This window comes from Chrysochloris asiatica, unplaced genomic scaffold (genome assembly GCF_000296735.1).
Source record: "Chrysochloris asiatica unplaced genomic scaffold, ChrAsi1.0 scaffold00043, whole genome shotgun sequence".
NCBI lineage: Eukaryota > Metazoa > Chordata > Mammalia > Afrosoricida > Chrysochloridae > Chrysochloris > Chrysochloris asiatica.
Window position 1 is genome coordinate 13550778 of NW_006408561.1, and position 19583 is coordinate 13570360.

At 36.3% G+C, this 19583-nt stretch overlaps 1 protein-coding gene across 1 annotated transcript in view; it reads right to left on the reverse strand.

The window, feature by feature from the left end:
- ZBBX (zinc finger, B-box domain containing) overlaps positions 1 to 19583 on the reverse strand; it is a 227815-nt gene that overhangs the window by 107362 nt on the left and 100870 nt on the right. The window contains 2 exon segments of the mRNA XM_006861801.1: positions 11912 to 12086; positions 17500 to 17655. Coding sequence (XP_006861863.1) covers positions 11912 to 12086; positions 17500 to 17655 — 331 coding nt within the window.

A 19583-nucleotide genomic window follows, 5' to 3' on the forward strand; every position in this document is an offset into this window, starting at 1 on the left:
CATTTGTGAGGACTTTTGTTTTCTTTACATCAAGGTACAAATAATATATTTGTAAATATTTTGAATTTTCTTGCTTCTAACAAGAAGGGTTGTATTCTTTCACCATGCTTACTCAATCTTTACACAGAGAAAATAATCTGAGAAGATGGACTAGATGAAGAAAAATATATTGGAATTCTGTATTTTTTTAGATTTTTGCTCCTATTTTTCACTTCTTCAGTTCTATTTTATTGCTTCTCTTTTCTTTTCTTAGATATTATTTTCTTTCTTGTTGTTGCCTCTTTTTTTATTTTATTTTTATCATTTATTATTTTTTTCACTACTGTTTGCTTGTTTATTTTGTTTTATTTAATTCTGTGTGTGTATGTTTTCTCTTCTTGGTCCACTCAAAAGGAGGCAGAATCCATGCCCAAACAACCCAGACACAACTGATTTCTCAGCAGAAACAATTCAGGAAAGAAGACAATGGAACATCATATCAAACCTCAGAATGAAAAAAAAAAAAAAAAATGTCAACCAAGAATCACTTACACAAAGAAGCAGTCTCTCAAATACAACAATAAAAAAAATGAAAATTTTTGATAAACAGAAATTAAAGGAATTTGTAATAATTAGATCAACTTTACAAAAAATATTAAAGGGTGTTCTTTGGATTGAAAACCAACAACAGCAGACAATAACCTGATTTTGACAAACATGAAAATACCACCTCAAATTCATTTTGGATATAGAATTATTTAAAGTGTAACAAATCCACAAGACTGAAAATAAGTAGTCATAGTTATCAATTTACAATGAAGACCAGTAAGAAATAAATAGAGGGAATAGTGCAGATACAAAATTTCCAAAAGACAAGGAAGTCCAGGAAATTTCAAGATAAAACAGAGTGTTTTAAACTTGGGAAAAAAGTAATAAATTACAGTATAACCTCAGAGAGAACTAATACACCTCCACATCAAAATACAAAACGATAAAAATCAGAAAGATTTAATAAAACATTAAAGCAATGCAATGAAGACAATGAAACAGAAACCCACAGAAAAAATTACCTCAGCAGAGAAATATGTGTAACAAAGAAACCAACAGCACTATAAAATAACAGACAACAAATTGACAGCAATTAACTAATTTTGTTCTTGTTGTTGTTATTAAGTGCTGTTGAGTCAGTTCCAATTTATAGAGACCTTATGCATAACAGAACAAAAAAATGTCAGGTCCTGCACCATCTTTACAATTGTCGTTAAGCTTGAGTCCACTGGTGCAGCCACCGTGCCAATCCATCTAATCAGGGATCTTTCTCTTCTTTGCTGACCCTCCACTTAACCTAGCATGATGTCCTTCTCCAGGGACTTGTACCTCTTAATAATGTGTCTGAAGTGTGAGAGATGAAGTCTCACCATCTTGGCTTCTAAGCAAGCATTCTGGTTATACTTCTTCCAAAACAGGTTTGTTTGTTCTTATAGTAGTAGTTCATGGTTCTTTTAATAACCATAACTGAAGTGCATCAGTTCTTCTATGGTCTTCCATATTCACTGTCCAATAATCACATGCATATGAAGCTATTGAAAATACCATGGCCTGAGTTAGGTGCACCTTGGTACTCAAACTGACATCTTTACTCTTCAACACTTTAAAGAGGTCTTATGCAACAAATTGACCTAATGCAATACATTGTTTGATTTCTTGACCTACCAAATAACATGTACAGGGTCACTATGCATAGGAATCGACTCCACGGCACATAACAACAACAACAAATAATTGCATGGAATATAAATAGCTTAAATGCAGTAGGCAAGAAAAAGAGAGTAGAAAAATAGATAAGAAAGGTTGTGTCTACAGGAGACACAACTTAAAGACAAAAATAGACTAAACATCAAAGGATGGAAAAAATGTACTAAGCAAATGGCAATTGAAAATGAGCAGGAGAGGCAATATTAATTTCTGATAAAATATGCTTTAAGGAAAAAACCAGTATAAGAAATGAAAAAGAACACTATATCATGATTAAAGTCTCAATTGAACAAGAGGACAAAGCTATAATAAACATATATACTATAAAGGAAAGAATTTCAAAATAAAAATCAAACTTTAACAGAACTAAAGAAAGAAATTGACAACTCCACAATAATAGTAGGCAATTTAAATACATGACTATTGATGAAGGACAAAACAACTAGGAAAACAAACTCAACAAAAGCACAGAACTAAACAACACAAAAAAACAACCTGTCCTCATAGACATAGCCAGAACACTCAACCCAACATCACAATAAATATACTTTTCCAATGCACATGTAACATTCTCCAGAACAGATCATATGTTAGATCACAAAGTAAACCTCAATAAATTAAAAAAAAAAAAATACCTAAATACTATAAAATATCTTCTCAGATCACAATGTTATAAAATTTGAAATCAACAGCAGAAGATTAAGGGGAAAAAGCAAATGCAGGGAAAATGAATTTAAAAAGCTACTGGATAATGGTGGTGGTTATGTGCCGTGGAGTCAGTTCCAGCTCATAGCGGCCCTGTACAGGGTTTCCGAGGCTGTAAATCCTTATGGGAGCAGAAAGCATCTTCTTTCTCCCACAGAACAGATGGTAGTTTCAAACTTCTGGCCTTGCATTTTGCAGCCCGATTCGTAACTACGCTACTAGAGCTCCTTACTGGAAAATAGAAGAAGTAAAAAATGACATTAAAAATTCCTTTCTCAATCAAGAATAAAAATGCTACATACCAAAACCTTTGGAATACAGCAAAAAGAGTACTCAGAAGACAATTTATAGTAATAAATGAACACATCCTGGAAGAAGAAAGAATCAAAATCAACATGTTAATCCAACATCTCCAACAATTAGAACAAGAGTAGCTAAGTAATAAACCTTAGCCAGCAGAAGAAAAGCAGTAATAAAAGTTAGACCAGAAATAAAGAAAACAGACAGCAGGAAAAACAATAGAAAGAATCACCAAGACAAGAAGCTATTTCTTTGAAAAGATCCATAGAATCGATAAATCATGGGCAAATCTAACAAAAGAAAGAGAAGATGCAAATAGCATTCATTAGAAATATGGGTGACTTCAAAACAGAACCAACAGAAATAAAAAGGATAAAACAGAATAATGGCACTGTAGGATAAGCACTGGACTACCAACTGCAAGACTGGCAGTTCACATCCACTGGCTGCTCCTCAGAAATCCTATACAGAGTCCCTATGAGTTGGAACTGACTCCACAGCACTTAACAACTACAAATATAAAATGAAGAATTGTACTCTAATTTGAACAGAAAAAGTAGACAAATTTCTAGAAACACATGACCTACCTAAACTATCACAGACTGAAGTAGAAACTGTAAACATACTTGTAACAAAAGAAGAAATTGATCAAGTTACTAAAAAACTCCTAACATAAAAATAGCCTGGGCCCAGATGGTTTATTGGTGAATTCTACCAAACATTCAGAGAATGGTTGACACCAATTATTCCAAATTATATAAAAAGGATGGGCAGCTCCTGAATTTACTGTATGAAGAAAGAATAATCCTGATATAAAAACTATGCAAAAATATCACTAAAAATAAAATTGTAGTCTAAAATTCCTCATGAACATAGACATAAAAATTCTCAACAAAACACTAACCAACAGAATCCAACAAAATAACACATCATGAGCAAGTGGAATTCAAACCACGTATTCAGGGATGGTTCAATATTTTAAAAATAATTAATAATAACCAAATAAATAAAACAAAGCAAAAAAAAAAAAACCCACACACAATCATATCAATCGATGAAGAAAAGACATCTGACAAAATCCAACACCTATTCCTGAAAAAAAAAATAGGAATACAAGAAAATTTTCTCAACATAATTAATGGCATGTGTACAATATCAGAATTCCTGGTGTGGTGCTGTAAGATAAGCACTCGAACTCAATGTCAATTTGAACTGCAGAGTCAGCAGTTCAAACTCACCAGTCACTCCTCAGAAACCCTCTATAGGATCAATGAGTTGGAACAGACTAGAAGTCACTTAACAACAACAATAAATGACCAACAATGAACATCACTTTTAATACAAAGAAACTGAAACCATTCCCCTTGCAAATAGGAACCAGTTAAGGATGTCCTTTATCACTATTCCTATTCAGTATTGTGCTGGATGCCTTAGTGAGAACTATAAGAAAAGAAAGGGAAATTAAAGGCATACAAATTGGAAAAGAAGATATAAAAGTCTTTCTATTTACAAATTCTATGATGCTACACTCAGAAAATTCCAAACACTCATCAAGAAAACTATTGGAACTTATTGAATGATTCACAAAATGGCAGGGTACAAGGTCAACATACAAAAATCAGTTTGATTCCTTTATACAAATAAAGAGAGCTCTGAAAAGGATATCAGGAAAACAATACTGTCTGCAATAGTCACCCAGAAGATGAACTACTTATAAATAAATCTAATCAAAGAAACAAAGGGCCTATACAAAAAAACAAAACAAAACAAAAAAATTATTACTACAAGAAACCTACAAAAATGGAAGAATATACCATGTTTATAAGATTACTTAACTTGAAAATGTCAACACTACCCAAAGCAATTCATAGATCTACTGTAATCCCAATCCAGTTCCCAACAACATTCTTTAAAGAGATGGAAAAACTAATCACCAACTTTATATGGATAGGAAAGAGACCCCAGATAAGCACAACACTACTAAAAAAATAGAACATAATAGGAGGCCTCTCGTTTCATCTCAAAACCTACCTCATAGTACAGTAATCAAAATAGCCCAATACTGGTACAACCAAAGACACAAATAAAAGATAAAGAAAAGAAGGGAGAAAAAAGGAAAAGGAGAGAGAGATAAATATATTTGGAAATGGATACTGGTAATGGTTATATAACATGGGGAATGTAGTTGGTGTGGCTAGGTTGTACCTGTAAAAATGGCTTAAATGGCAAATGTTTTGTTGGATATATATATAGCTACAATTTTTTTAAATCCTGAAAATGAAAAGAAATCAAACAATATATTGTGTTAAGCAAATCTGTTGCAAAAAAAACTTTTTTAAGTGTTCAAGAGCAAAGATATCAGTTTGAAGACTAAGGTGCTCCTGACCAACCCATGGCATTTTCAACCACGTCATATACATGTGAAAGTTGGAAAATGAATAAGAAAGTCCAGAGATGAATCCATACATCTGAATTCAGGTGTCGGAGAAGAATATTGAAAATACCACAGACTTCCAGAAGAACAAACCAATCTGTCTTGGAAGAAGTGCAACCAGAATGCTCCTTAGAAAACAATGGCAAGATTTCACCTCTCCCACTTCAGACATGTTATCAGGTGGGACCAGTCCCTGGAGGAGGACATCATGCTCCATTTTAGGACAGTAAAATGGAGGGTCAGGATAACAAGATTGACTGACACGGTGGTAGCAACAGTGAACGCAAATGTAGTCATTGTGAGGATGGCGCAGGACTGGGAAGTGTTTCATTCTGTTGTGCATAGTGCCACTAGGACTGGGAAACAGCTTGGCAGTACCTAACAACAACAACAACAAAATTAAATGACCAAGAGACATATAAACAACAACAAAAAAGCCTACCGCTTTGTTTTTCTCAATAACCCACATAAGTTTGTAAATGTTTTTTATCTGTTTAATATATTATATAAAACCTATTCGGAAAAAAAAAAAAAAAAGAGCATTGACAAATACCATATACAACACAGAGAGAGATATAAACACACAAACATATAACCCTGTGGGTATACAACAAACACACACACAAATCACAGATTATGTCAACAAAAGATCTTAATGCTTCTCAGTAGCAGTCAGACTGCTGACCTCACTTCTTTATTTAAAAACACTCCCCTGTCTTGGTTTTTAATTATAATACCAATGCTGGCTCTTTCTCTGTCTTCTTTGCAGGCTCATCTTTCTCTACCAGGTAACTAAACATTATTTCTCCTGCCACTCTTAGCCTCTTCTGTTACATTTCAATCCCATGCTCTGTCAGACATGGCTTCCTTCAGTTACTTGGTCATAATATTCTCTCTCTACCCGAGAGTCTTTGCATTTGATATTTCCTGGCCCTAACCACTAACTCAGATATCCAGAGTTCAACTCAAAACTCTGCTTTGAAGAGCACCTTTTCCTGATGATTTGTATGTCAGGAACTTGGCAGGAAACCAAGAACATACTCAAAGGGATCATTTGTAGAGATTTAAATGAAGAGACTGACTTATAATCATGTGGCAGGCTTAAGAGAAGGAGTGCTAGTGAAGCACCCAGAGACTAAAAACACTGTAAAGCTGTGATAACCCTGGGCTTAAAGGGACAAGGGAAGAGAACTGTTAACTAAAAGCTACTGATAGCAATGGTCATGGATGCAAGGCCACTGCAAAGTGCCAAGAACACAGGTACAGAGTACAATCATTGCCAAGCACAAACACAGTAAATAAGAGGGAACGGTATGGTGCTGTAGGATAATACACCGGACCACAAGGTCCATTTGAAACTCAAGGTCTGTGGTGCACATTCACCAGCCACTCCACAGAAACCCTATACAGGGTCTCTATGAGTCAGAACGAACTCGACATCACTTAACAACAACCCTCTTCTTATCTCACCCTCCAAAGTCACACTAACACCTCTAATTATACAAATCTAACCAGAAGCTCTGGTAGCGTAGTGGTTACCAGTCGAGCTGCCAGCCTCAAGGTCAGCAGTTCGAAACTAACAGCGCGGGAGAAAGATGAGGCATTCTGCTCCCGTAAAGATTTATAGCCTCGGAAACCTTGTGTGTAGGGTCACTATGAGTAGGAACCGACTCCACGGTACTTAACAACAACAACCAGAAGCCAGAGAGCAAGGGAATCCAGGTAATGCAGCCTCTAGCAGTCAACCTCTTCCCTGCACTTTATTTTGGTAATTTGTCCATCATATCTTTGATAAATATTTGCTAGACTCTAGCAACTCAATTCCTGTGAAGTGTCTCTGTCTTCAATCATCCGCAGCCTACAGAGGAAAAACAAGTTGAACGTTTTAAAAATACTAGTTCTTAATGCCTTGGAGTTAGGAGGGACCTCTGAGTCTTTCTGGAGGGTATGGTAACAGTATGGCTGGGTTGTTGTTGTTGTTGTTCAGTGCCATTGAGTCGGTTCCAACTCATAATGACCCTGTACAGGGTTTACGAGGAGTGACTGGTGAGCTTGAACTGCCGAGCTTTCAGTTCATAGAGCTTTGCAGTCTGGGGCATTAACCGACAGCGCAAGGTTGTTGTTGTTATTGTTGTTGTTGCTATGTGCTGGTTCTGACTCATAGCAACCCTGTACAGGGTTTCCGAGGCTGTAAATCTTTATGGGAGCAGAAAGCCTCATCTTTCTCCCACAGAACAGCTGGTAGTTTCGAACTGCTGATCTTGCGGTTCGCAGCCCGATTTGTAACCACTATGCTACCACAGCACGAGGTAGGTAGTACATAATTCCAACATCCCCATCTGTAAATGCCTTTAAACTCCTTCTCATAAAATGTTAAGGAAGTTCCAGCATCTTAACCTCACTGTTTCTAAAACCACCACTGAACCAAACTCCATTTAACCAACCTAGCAGATTGCTAATGCCATTCCTAAAGTACTTGAGCTAACACATTAAACTGCAAATCCTGGGTGAGTCTATTTATATTGATAAATTCAACCTGATCTAATCTTACTTAATCTAGCAGTTTAAAAATCTATTCCCATACTTGTTTAGTAACTCATATGATACAAATAGACAAGACGCTGCACATACTTGAATGCACGCTCTATTCACCTGGAGTAGTATTGCACTTTTCCATCCTTACTTAGACTCTTAAGGATCATAAGAGAAGAATGTTTCACATCTTAAGAATTTAAAACAGTACTTGTGCCAATATTAGCAGAAGATAAAAACGAAAGATATTAAGAAAATAGTCAATAATTATTTCACAATCAAGTGGTGAAATAACAGCTAAAATAATTACTTATTATCTACTAAGCCAGCTAAAGGTGAAGAATTAGGATCTCAACATAGGAAAAATGGGCAGTAACTATCACAGAGCCTTCTCAAACACTGTCAGTGGGAGTAAAACTGCTACACTAATTGTTTCAGAAAATAATTTTATAATCTTGAAATGACACACACGTGTATGTGTGTGTATATATGTATATATATATATAGAAAGAGAGAGAGAGAGAGAGAGAGAGATAAGCACTGGATCTTAAGGTCAGTTTGAACCACAAGGTTCAAACACACCAGCTGCTCTTAGGAAACCCCATACAGGGCTGCTGTGACTTGATGGCACATAACAACAATGGCTCCATAGTCATAGTATAAGCATTGGACTGTGATCCACAAGTCAGTGATTTGAACCCACCAGCCACTCCACAGGAGGAAGAATGAAGGTGTCTCTCCTGCAAATGTTTACAAAGCCTCTGAAACCCTATACAAGGTCACTATGACTCTATGGCACTTAACAACACCACCACCATACATACCCTTTGACTCAACATATCTACATCTACATAGCTATCAACAACCATTATAACTTCTTTTCTTTTAATAATAGTGAGAATTAGCAATAAAATATCTATCAACAAAAGTCTGGTCAAGTAAATTATGGCATACAAAATGCTAAACAATCAATTCAGAATCTACAGAGGAGGGAAATTTCGACTTAAAAGGACAAGCAGACCAGCCTGGAGCAGCTAGAACGGACTGACAGGAAAAATGCAAAACAATATAGGCAGACCTACTGATTACTAAAAGAACAAGCAAGTTGCTAACCCAGGAGACATCAAGGCAAGTGGTTGGGTCCCCTCAGAGGAAACCTCCTTCCAAGACTAAGACTCAATGGGAATACACACTTTGATTGGTGACCACGTTCATCACAGATAAGGGGAAGTGAGGGAAAAACAGCAATGAAGCTGTGATCTAAGCCCTACAACGTTCAATAGACTCCTGTGAACACTGGTGGAGACCTGGTTGGCCAGCAGTGTGGCAAGACCTGGGGACTCTTGGGCCCAGAGTCAGTGACATAGTCACAGAGGACTAGAATGGAGAGTGAAGCATCCAGCTGGTAACAAGAGAGGGCATATGCATAAGAACACCCACACTTGCAAATAATACCTACTTGACCTGGATTCAATGATTGGATGATCAGAGCTCAACTAGAAAAAGAAAGAAGAGGGGGAAAAAAGAGTAATCTGAAACAATCTGATGAACTTGACCTAAACCTATGGATACAGTAGCTCAAAAGAGGGAAGAAATCTATACAGCAAGGATCATTCCCACCCCCTCCATACACAGATTAGACAGGGATGAGCAACCTGGACACTGGCTACCCAAAGTGTGTGTGGGGGGGAGGGGGCTACAAAGGCAAGAAGTGACTGGCTTACAAGCTTTCAAGAGGAAACCTAGATCCAGAGGGCGTGGAGGAAGGTAGAATCTCCACTGACTAGTATCAAATCAGTCTAGGAGGGGCTGATGAAAGGAAATGCGGACAGGTCTCTTGTGATACAATAGTGAATAATTGTTATCAGGACTGATTGTGAAGGCTGGAAATGTAAAGGTAGATGTTTTATAGCAAGGAGGGGAGTGATTAACTCTGCAGTCTAAGAGCAGAGGTCCTTGGGACCATCCAGGGAGAAGAGCAGAGAGCCGGACCCTACCCAGAGAAGCAGTGATGCCTGAGATAGAGACAGAGATGATAAGGTGGAGAGATAGACTGGCTAGGGAGAGGGGCTGTGTGCTGATGACCAGCAGCGGGGAGGGGGTAAAGGGGAGAGGCCGGCTTGCAGGGTGGTTGCTTGATGAGGCATGGAGGGGATTGCAACCATGGCAATAAAACGATATATGACAGGATGAATGTAAAACTAATGTTCTCCTATGTAAACTATCACATAATTCACAATAAAACATTTTTTAAAATTACATATTCAAAGACTGGAGCTAGAAAATGTATTCTAAGCTTCCAGAATCACAGTATCACACAAGCAACTACAGTACGACAAACTGATAGACAAGTGATGGAATTTCTAGTTTAGAATTAAGTAAAACTTTAAGACAATCTTTATTCATACACACACAAAAAAAATGCTATGCAATCGTTACAGATGATGGTATATTTATATGGAAAGTTTTACATGATAGAATCTAAGTAATAAAACAATTTAACAAATAGCAATTTTATATTACCTGATTTGGGTGGATGTGTGTATTATGTGTGTGTGTCTCTTTCAAAAAAAAACTGTACCAAAAATTTAAGACTAGTTATATAGATGATGTTGTTATTGCTGTTGTTAGGTGAACTTTAGTTGGTTTAGACGCCTAGTGACCCTGTATAGGGTTTGTGAGGAGCAGCTGGTGAGTTTGAACCGCCAACCTTGTGGTTCAAACTGACCTTGAGGTCAAGTGCTTCTCCTACAATGTCATACTATGACTCCTATATCTAGGTGAAAGTATAGACTATTTTTTTTTTTTTTTTTTTTTGATAACTTTTTTCATTATAGAAGAATGTTTTAAAACAATCAGCATACTATTTTTAGAATATTATAGTTATTTCCTTAATTTTAAAAAAGTGAAATTATTTTGGAATTCGTAGTCTGTTTAATTCTAAATCTGTACTGGTATTATCTCAGTCAGTATTCTGTCTTTTAAGATAGACCCCAAAAAAAATGTATTTCTGTAGAAGACTTAGATTACTTCGTTTAAAAATAGGGGGGAAAAGAGTTTTTAAAGGCTCTACAACAAGAAAGTACAAATAAACACTTAAAATAGTCAATATTGAGAAACAAAGAGACAGAGTTCAAAGAAAGTTTTGGAAATACTAATGAAATTGATGTATCATAACAATAAAAAAATACATGGTATGAATATTATTTAGTAAAATACTCAATCTTATTGTAAACTACTCAGTCTAACAGTGTGCAATATCTTGACATTAGGAACTACTGTTGCTGTTAAACGCCACTGAGTCAGTTCATTAGGAACTATACTATGCTATAAATTATAAATCCCAAGATAGTTCATTTACAGCAAAAGGGTTCAATAAAACAGTAAAATAGGATGTTGTAAACTAAGATATGTGATTTAAATTAATCATAAAACAATTTTTCAATGAAAACCAATTAGAAGTATTTGTAAGGTGCTGAGAAATTTACCTACTGAATTCTTTAGAAATATACAATTTTCCTCAATAGACATTGGAGACTTACAGGAAATATATTCTTACTTCAGTCATCAAGATTTTCAATAATCAAAATATAAATGTTAAAAGCATCAAGGAAAATTGAAAAATACTAAATATTTAACAAAAAAGAAAAACCATTAGAAGGCAAAATAATTATTTTTCCTATAATTCAAAGTGATTCTAGAAACATATTTTCCAGAAAACATATTTTTAGAAAAAGGTACTAAATGTCCTGCTAGTAAAGTAGAAACAGCAGGGATCTAATTTTACATTCGTCAGCCTGAATTTATATGGCTAACAAATTCTGATGTCCCCAACACAAAATTCAGGATTCTATGAATATTAAATCACTAAACAATGGAGTGTTGGTGGCGTAATGGTTATGCCTTTGACTGATAACCTTAAGGTCAGCAGTTCAAACCCAGCAGCTGCTCTGTGGAGAAAAGATGAGGGTTTCTACTCCCTTAAAGATTGACAGCCTCTGAAATCCTCCGCAGAGTCGCTATGAGTCATAACATACTTTACAGCACTTTAAAAGAAAACAGTGGTCACACAACTCATGCTTTTTTAGCAGGAGTTACATCAAACTGTTATCTCAACGTGACTGCATTTATTTTCACAGGGAATGGAAATAAAATAAACAAATTCAACTTTATTTTACAACATCCATTTTATAAAAATAGCCATACTTGTTTTTGCTGCGTTTAAGGTCTGTTTCTCATTGTCATCATGATTTCCAGTTCTCCACTGATTTAAAACTTCCTGGAAGGACTTGGCAGAAGCTTGTTCATCAAAGGATCCTTCACACAAGAGCCCATTGTTTTGATTTGTAGACTCCACTTTTTTTGATGTTGCAAATTCAGTCTAAAGCAATTTAAAATGCATGTAAGTATGCTTGACTAAATTTTCTCTATTTTAAAATACAAGTAGTAGTATTAGTCATTATGAATTAGGCATTATTTTTAAATATGGAATAGAACTTTTACTGTACTTATTTATGTACTTTACTATTTTGGTTTTGTTTTTTTTTTAATTCTATCTGGAGTTACAAATGGTTTATTCAGAAATTATTAAAACCTGAGCCCATGGGACTGATGTTTATCATTGTGCTATTATTCATCAGAGTTTTCCATGGAAAGTTGCAACAGCCTCTTGTCTAATCTTCTGACTCTTCCAATGGTCTACTCCCTGCAAGCTCCCTCGAGCAGACGGAAGAGCTTTTCAAAATGCGTATCGGATCATATGACTCCTCTGCTCTCCTTGCCCTTAACTCTCCATGAAACCTAATATCCTACCATGATCTACAAAGGCCTACATAATTTTTTACTGCCTTGCCTTTTACTTTATCTCCTTCTGTGGCACTGTAGGATAAAGCACTGGACCACGAAGTCAGTTTGACCAACAACATCAACAGTTCAAACCCACAAGCTACTCCTCAGAAACCTCATATAGGGTCACTATGAGTTGGAACAAACTCTCGATAGCATTTAACATCAACAACAATCTTCCCTTCTAGAGTGCTGTTGGCTCTATAGGATAAGCACTGGATTGCAAACCACAAAGCCAGTGGTTCAAGACCACTAGCTGCACTGTGGAAGAAAGATGAGGCTTTCTGCTCCCACAAAGCCAGCCTCAAAACCTGATACAGAGTTGCTATGAGTCACCACTTAATAACAAGTTTCACTTCACTCATCCTGCTTGAACCAAAACAGTCTTGGAGTTCTAAGAACCCAGAGAATATATACGTATCCCAAGGTCTAGCACTGTATCTACAAACAATGCCTGGAACAATCTTTTTACATACATTTACATAGCCATTTCCCTCATTTCATTCAGGCTCCATTCAAATATCACTTGCTTGGAGAAATCCTTGCTAATGATGCTACAAAAATAATCCCTGTTAGTCTACTCTCTAATCCTTTATTTTTCTTCTCAGACTATACCCATGTGAATTTACACTACACATTCATTTGTACCTGTCTTTCCCCATTAAAATATAATGAGATCAAGGATTTTATTTTCTTCCTCAGTGCCCACTGCAATGTCTGGCACACAGTAGGCTCTCATTAAAAGTTAGTTGAACAGATAAACAAATTAATACATCTTAAAGCATTCCATACTTCTCAGTTTAATGATAAGAGAAAGATAAATCTTGTACAATATATGGATCCAGTCTTACAGACAAACTAAAATGAATGGAGGATTTGGTGATGATTCAATAAATCAGAGAAAACTAAACTATGAAAGTCAAACAAAATAAAATTCACACCAATAATGAATTATCAAATTGCTAAATCTCTATTGTGTGTCTTCTGGACACAACAGTAGAATTCTCTATGTTCAGTTCTTAGAAAATAACAGCTAGATTGTGAGGGACAATTGAGAGACTGTTGCTAAAGATTTGTACAATTACACTTTAAACATAAAACATCTGAGAATCACAAGACACTTTGCTAGTTGCTGACTATAAAAACACAGATTATATGTAAAAAATAGAAACGGGTAATTTAGAGGAAGGGGATGTATGAACTGGGTTTTGAAGGATGAATAAGAAATCTATACACAAAAAAGTGGTAGGGTAGCATTACAAGACAAGTGAATGTATAGGATAAGATATGGAGTCATACAAAAACTAGGGCATGGAACTTTTAGTATTGACGTAGCAAAGTCAAGTATAAGGAAATATAAAAGGTGGAGATACAAGCATGGGCAGGTCATGAAGGACTCTGCCTGCATGCTAGTGAACTTAAACTTAAACCTATTAATGTAAAGCCATTTAAGTGTGCTAGAAATTAGAGAACAGAGGTTTGGGAAGCAAGGAAACCAATAAGATGTTACTGTCATTTGGGTATGTTTACTAACATGGCAAACACATATACTCTTTTTACCTAGGAATTTCAGGATTTTATCATAAGGAGATTAATATACATAACCATGTTGTTGTTAAGTGCTGTAGTTGGTTTTGACTAATAGCAATCCTGTATAGGGTTTCTAAGGATCGGCTGGTGAGTTTGAACCACTGACCTTGCAGTTTAAGCTAGCCTTGCAGTCCAGCACATTAACCACAGCACTGCATATATAAATCTCCACAGGATAATAATTTTGGCCTTAGACTGTTTTAGACTAGAAGAAAGGGGAGTACCTGCCCAGAATGATAGAGGAGGGGACCTTCTGGAAAACATTTCTTGTAACAAATATTTTTAAAATTGGGTCACAAATATCTAAAAAGTTTGGTTAAAATATCTTTAAAATTTATTACTGACAACCCAAATTAAAATTGCTTGATGCTAACTAAAAATCAGATCCCTGAGTCCTAACCCAGGTAGACAAAAGCCAGCATTTGGGTGTCAGACCCAGGAATGCACATTTTCAGCAAACTCAATGTTTCTAATACCTATTATAGTATTAATGGTAGCAGAGTACTACATAGAGGCAATGATCTCCAGCCCAGAGGAATACTAAGCATATGAACAGTTACATATTTAGCCTAGGCATTACATACAGGCACACTTGTGGTCAGGCATACTTACAGGTCTATAAAAGTGTCTCCCAACCAGAAATCTTCCCCAGAAATGCTGAGGAGTTGTTAAAAAACATATGAGTCTGAACCCCATCCATAGAAATTCTGAACTCACTCATATGTGTTTTAACTTTCTTTTGTTGATTTTACTATATATCCCTAGGTGAAACCACTGAATTAGTGATTCTAAGTGGAACAGTAGACTCTTGGTGTGGCACTGTAGGATCCGCACTTGACTGTGAACCACAAGGTTGGTGGTTCAAACTCATCAGCTGCTCCTAGGAAATACTGCACAGGGCCACTATGAGTCAGAACTGACTCCGTGGCACTGAACAGCAACAACAATAGTAGAATAGTAGTAAGCACTGGGCTGCTACCAAAGAGTCAGCAGTTGGGCAGAAAAATGTAGTACTCTGCTACCATTAATATTGTTGTTGCTGTTAAGTGCCATCAAGTCAGTTCCAACCATTGTTGTTGCTGCTGTTAAGTGCCATTGAGTCAGTACCAACTCATAGCAACCCTATGCATAACAGAATGAAACAATGCCCAATCCTGGGCCAACCTCACTATTATTGGCACACTTGAGCTCATTGATGTTGCCACTCTGCCAATCTATCTCGCTGGAGGTCTTCCTCTTTTTCGCTGACCCTCCACCTTACCAATCATGATATCCTTCTCCAGTGACTGGTCCCTCCTGACAATATGTCTGAAGTATGAGAGATGAAGTTGGGCCATCTTGGCCTTCAAGGAGCACTCTGGTGGCATGTCTTCCAAAATGGATCTATTGGTTCTTTGGCAGCCCAAGGCACTTTCAATATTCTCCTCCAACACCATAACTCAAAAGCATCAATTATTCTACTGTCTTCCTTATTCACTGTTGAGCTTTCACATGCTTATAAGGTTACTGAAAATACCATGGTTTGGGTCCAACCCTTAGTGACCTTGTATAAGGTTTCTGAGGAGTGGCTGGTGAGCTTGAACCACATACCGTGGGGTTCAAATTGACCTTGCAGTTGAGCACATTAACACACAGCTCCACACCAGGATTCCATTATGATTACAAGAATTCTATGGGTCAGTTCTACTCTGTATACATAGAGTCACCATGAGTAGGACTCAGTTTGATGGCAATGGGTTGGATTTGGTTTGAAGTTAAGACAGAAGGGTCTATAAGACATAGACTGACATTCATGGGACAAAAGGAAGCATTTGTGTAGTGACTAAAAGTGCAAGCAAAAGAGTAACTTCTATAGGTTTTCCAATAAGGCCAATTACATAACATATTTCTGCCTTTCTCATCTGTTGAAGATGAGTTCACAACTTGTACTGCTATTGTGATTATTGACTGAGATAAGATCAGAAAAGCACAAATTATTCAATAAATGTCAACTACTGATTTATCACTATTATTATTGATAAGGTAGATAAAATGGCAAGCATGATGGAGAGACACTTGAAGCCACAGTCTCAGCATAGTGGCAAAAGGCAAGTAAGTCATTAGAATCAGAATGTCTAGGTTCAAATCCTTGTGCCATTACCAGTGAAATCTTAGGAAATTCTAGTTAACATTCAGTTCTTTGCTACTATTTTCTCTTAAAAAATAAAATAAAATAAAACATTAGGAAAAGCAAACGGACTAAAATATTTAGGATAGTATATAGTAGGTACTCAATAGATTACTACTATTATTATTGTGAGTTCATGTGATTGTGAAATTTTGTGATTCTTCGTATAAACATCCTTGGTATGTCTAAAAAGCAGAATCCATAAAAATATTATGATTTTCCTGGACAATTCAAGAACAGGTTCTTTGCTGGTAAGAGAACCTACTAACACAGAACATATTTTCTTTTACATTCTATAAGAATGGATTTGGAAATCAAAAGACTTAAGATAAGCCCTGTCTCTGTCACCAATCACAAACAGTGACTTTGGCAAGTAACTCTTTCTAAACAACAGGGAAAGGGGAATTTACATCTAAATGAATAAGGATTATAACATATAACAAAATTTGAAAAAATTTTTTCTCTTGAAAAAATTTTTTCTCTCTAAGGAATCAATACAATAAGTGTATTATAAAAATATTGAAATGAGCTAATAAAAGTCTATTCTAGGGCATCACTAGATCAGTAGTTAATCTGAATATCTGTCAGAATTTAGTATAAATCTGGTTTCAAATAAAAGTGCAATTTCCTGTCACCTAATGTGGTTGACAAAGGAGCTCTGGTAGCATAGTGGTTACGAATCGGGCTGCGAGCCACAAGGTCAGCAGTTCAAAACCACCAGCTGTTCCACGGGAGAAAGATGAGGCTTTCTGCTCCTGGAAAGATTTACAGCCTCGAAAACCCTGTACAGGATCGCTGTGAGTTGGAACCAACTCCACGGCACATAACAACAACATGGCTGACAAGGTTTAAAGATATAACTTCTCTTAATTCCTGACAAATATGAAATTGTTATGTCACTTTGTATGTGTGTGTGTGATTTTATGTTTCTCAAATACTCATTTAATTATTGGCTCTTCAAAAAAGCCCAGAAAGTCACATGGTCAAAGAATTATTCATCAAAAAAACATTTGTGCTCAATAGAATCAAAGCAATTTCCTTGAAAAGATTTTCAAAGTTAAGAAGTTTTAATTAATTTTAAAAATCCATATTTTAAAAAATGAGACAAAATAATCTGCAGAACTCTACAACTCTGGTTAAGATTCATGACAACCTACGACAGAAAATGTCTAGTCAATTTTCTTTAACTTACCTCAGAACTGCTCCCATGAAGTAGAGATTCCAATTGATGGCGACTTTTACTAATCTCTTTTGTAGACTGATTCTCCACTTTAGATTCAGCTGGATTAACTTCCTTTATAAACTGATAGGCCACATCCAATACACTGGATAATGTTTGAGATTTTGCCTATTAAAAAATGAACAAAATATAACTAAAGAGCCTAATAATGCCAGTCAAATTCTTATACTACACTAAGTCACATTTTCATTATTCTACAAATCCTAAGGGGAACACAGAGGCTCTGTAGGGTAAGCACTGAATTGCAAACCAAAAACTCAGCAATTCAAGCCCACCCACCACTTCATGGGAGAAAGATGAGGCTTTGTGGTCCTGCAATGATTTCGAGCCTCAGAAACCCTGTATAGGCTCCACTATGAGTTGAAAACGACTCGATGACACTGAACAACAAAATTCTTAAAACTCAATTTATTTAATACTTGAAAATACAAATTGATATTTACAGCAACCCATATAATACTGACAGCTACCATTTTACTCAGTGGCTGACTTGAGGTTGTACCATCCTAAGAATTTTTAAAACATTATATTATTTAATCCTCAAGGTAACATTAAAACATAAATTGTATCCCTGTTTCAGAAATTAGAGCTCAGGGAGTTTAAATATCTTACCATTGTTCAGATGGTAAGTGGCTGGCAGAAGTAGACAGTGACTCTAGATGTATGTAATACTAATGACTTAGCTTTTCCATTATGTCAACCATTATGTCCAAATAATATATATTATTTTATGTACATTGTGTCTAAAAATTAATATAGTGCATATAGCAGGAGTCTGAATAGGCAGTAATCAGTATTTTTTGGTTTAAAATATCTGCATGTATATTGTACACACACACACACACACACACACACATATATATATGTTCTATATCCTACTTTAGTAAGTAGAGTCTGGGATATTATAAGCTCATGGGAGGCCATGTAAGGTGCTGCTATTGGTCTCTCCATATGCAGAAGAAAGAAGAGTGATGAGAATTGAAGATTCTTGCAATCAACTAGTCCAAAAGACTGATGTAACATGTGAACATTAGTCTCCACAACCCTGAGACCAGAAGAAATGATCGTGCCCAGGTACCACTACTTCCTCTCAACAGGATCATACTAGAAGGTCCTGGATAGACTGATACAATGTACGAAACAAAACTCAAAATTATTACTAATATAAAAAGGCCCATTGTTCTAGTCAGAAACAGACTGGAGGAACCTGAAACTGTATGTGGCCCTCAACCACCCTTCAGGAACCACCCTGAAAAGGAACACATCATCATTCAGTTAAGCAAAAGATAGGGAGTAGGAGGAACAATTTTCAGCAATGCAGTAGATAGAGACATAGGGGAGCAACTTTCAGCTAAGCAGTAGATAGGAATATAGGGGAACCATTTTCAGTTAAGCAGTAGATAGGCACGTAGAGGAACAACTTTCAACCAAGCAGTAGATAGGTAGATAGGGGGGACAACTTTCAACCTAGCAGTACATAGGTATAGAGGGGGAATAACAGCACTAGTTAAGATATGCTCACCATGAAAGATAGAATGGTCAATCATTCAAAATCAAAGGGACAACATGAACCTAAAGACAATGGCAAGATGGCATGGGAAGGTGGATGGAAGGGAAAGAGGAGCCACAGGTAGGAAGCGAATGACTGCTGTTCCACAGAGGAGACTGCAATCATTAAGACAAAACAAAGTGTATCATTTGTTGAATGTAGAATTGATGACACTGTCTGTAAACCTTCACTCAATTCACAATAAAAAGTAAAAGAAGAAAAAAAGATCTCCAGGAAATACTTAGGTCCCTGAAAGGTGTAAGCAGCTTGCAATCTAGAGGTAACCTAAAGGCTGGCAGTTGAAACACATCCATCAACATTGCAGAAGAAAGACTTGGCAATCCGCTTCCATAAATACTGTTGTTGTTGCTATAAGGTGCAGTCAAGTCAGTTCTGACTCACAGTGACATTGTGTGCAACAGAATGAAACACTGGCCAGTCCTGCATGATCCTCAAAATCATTGCTATGTTTGACCCCGTTGTTACA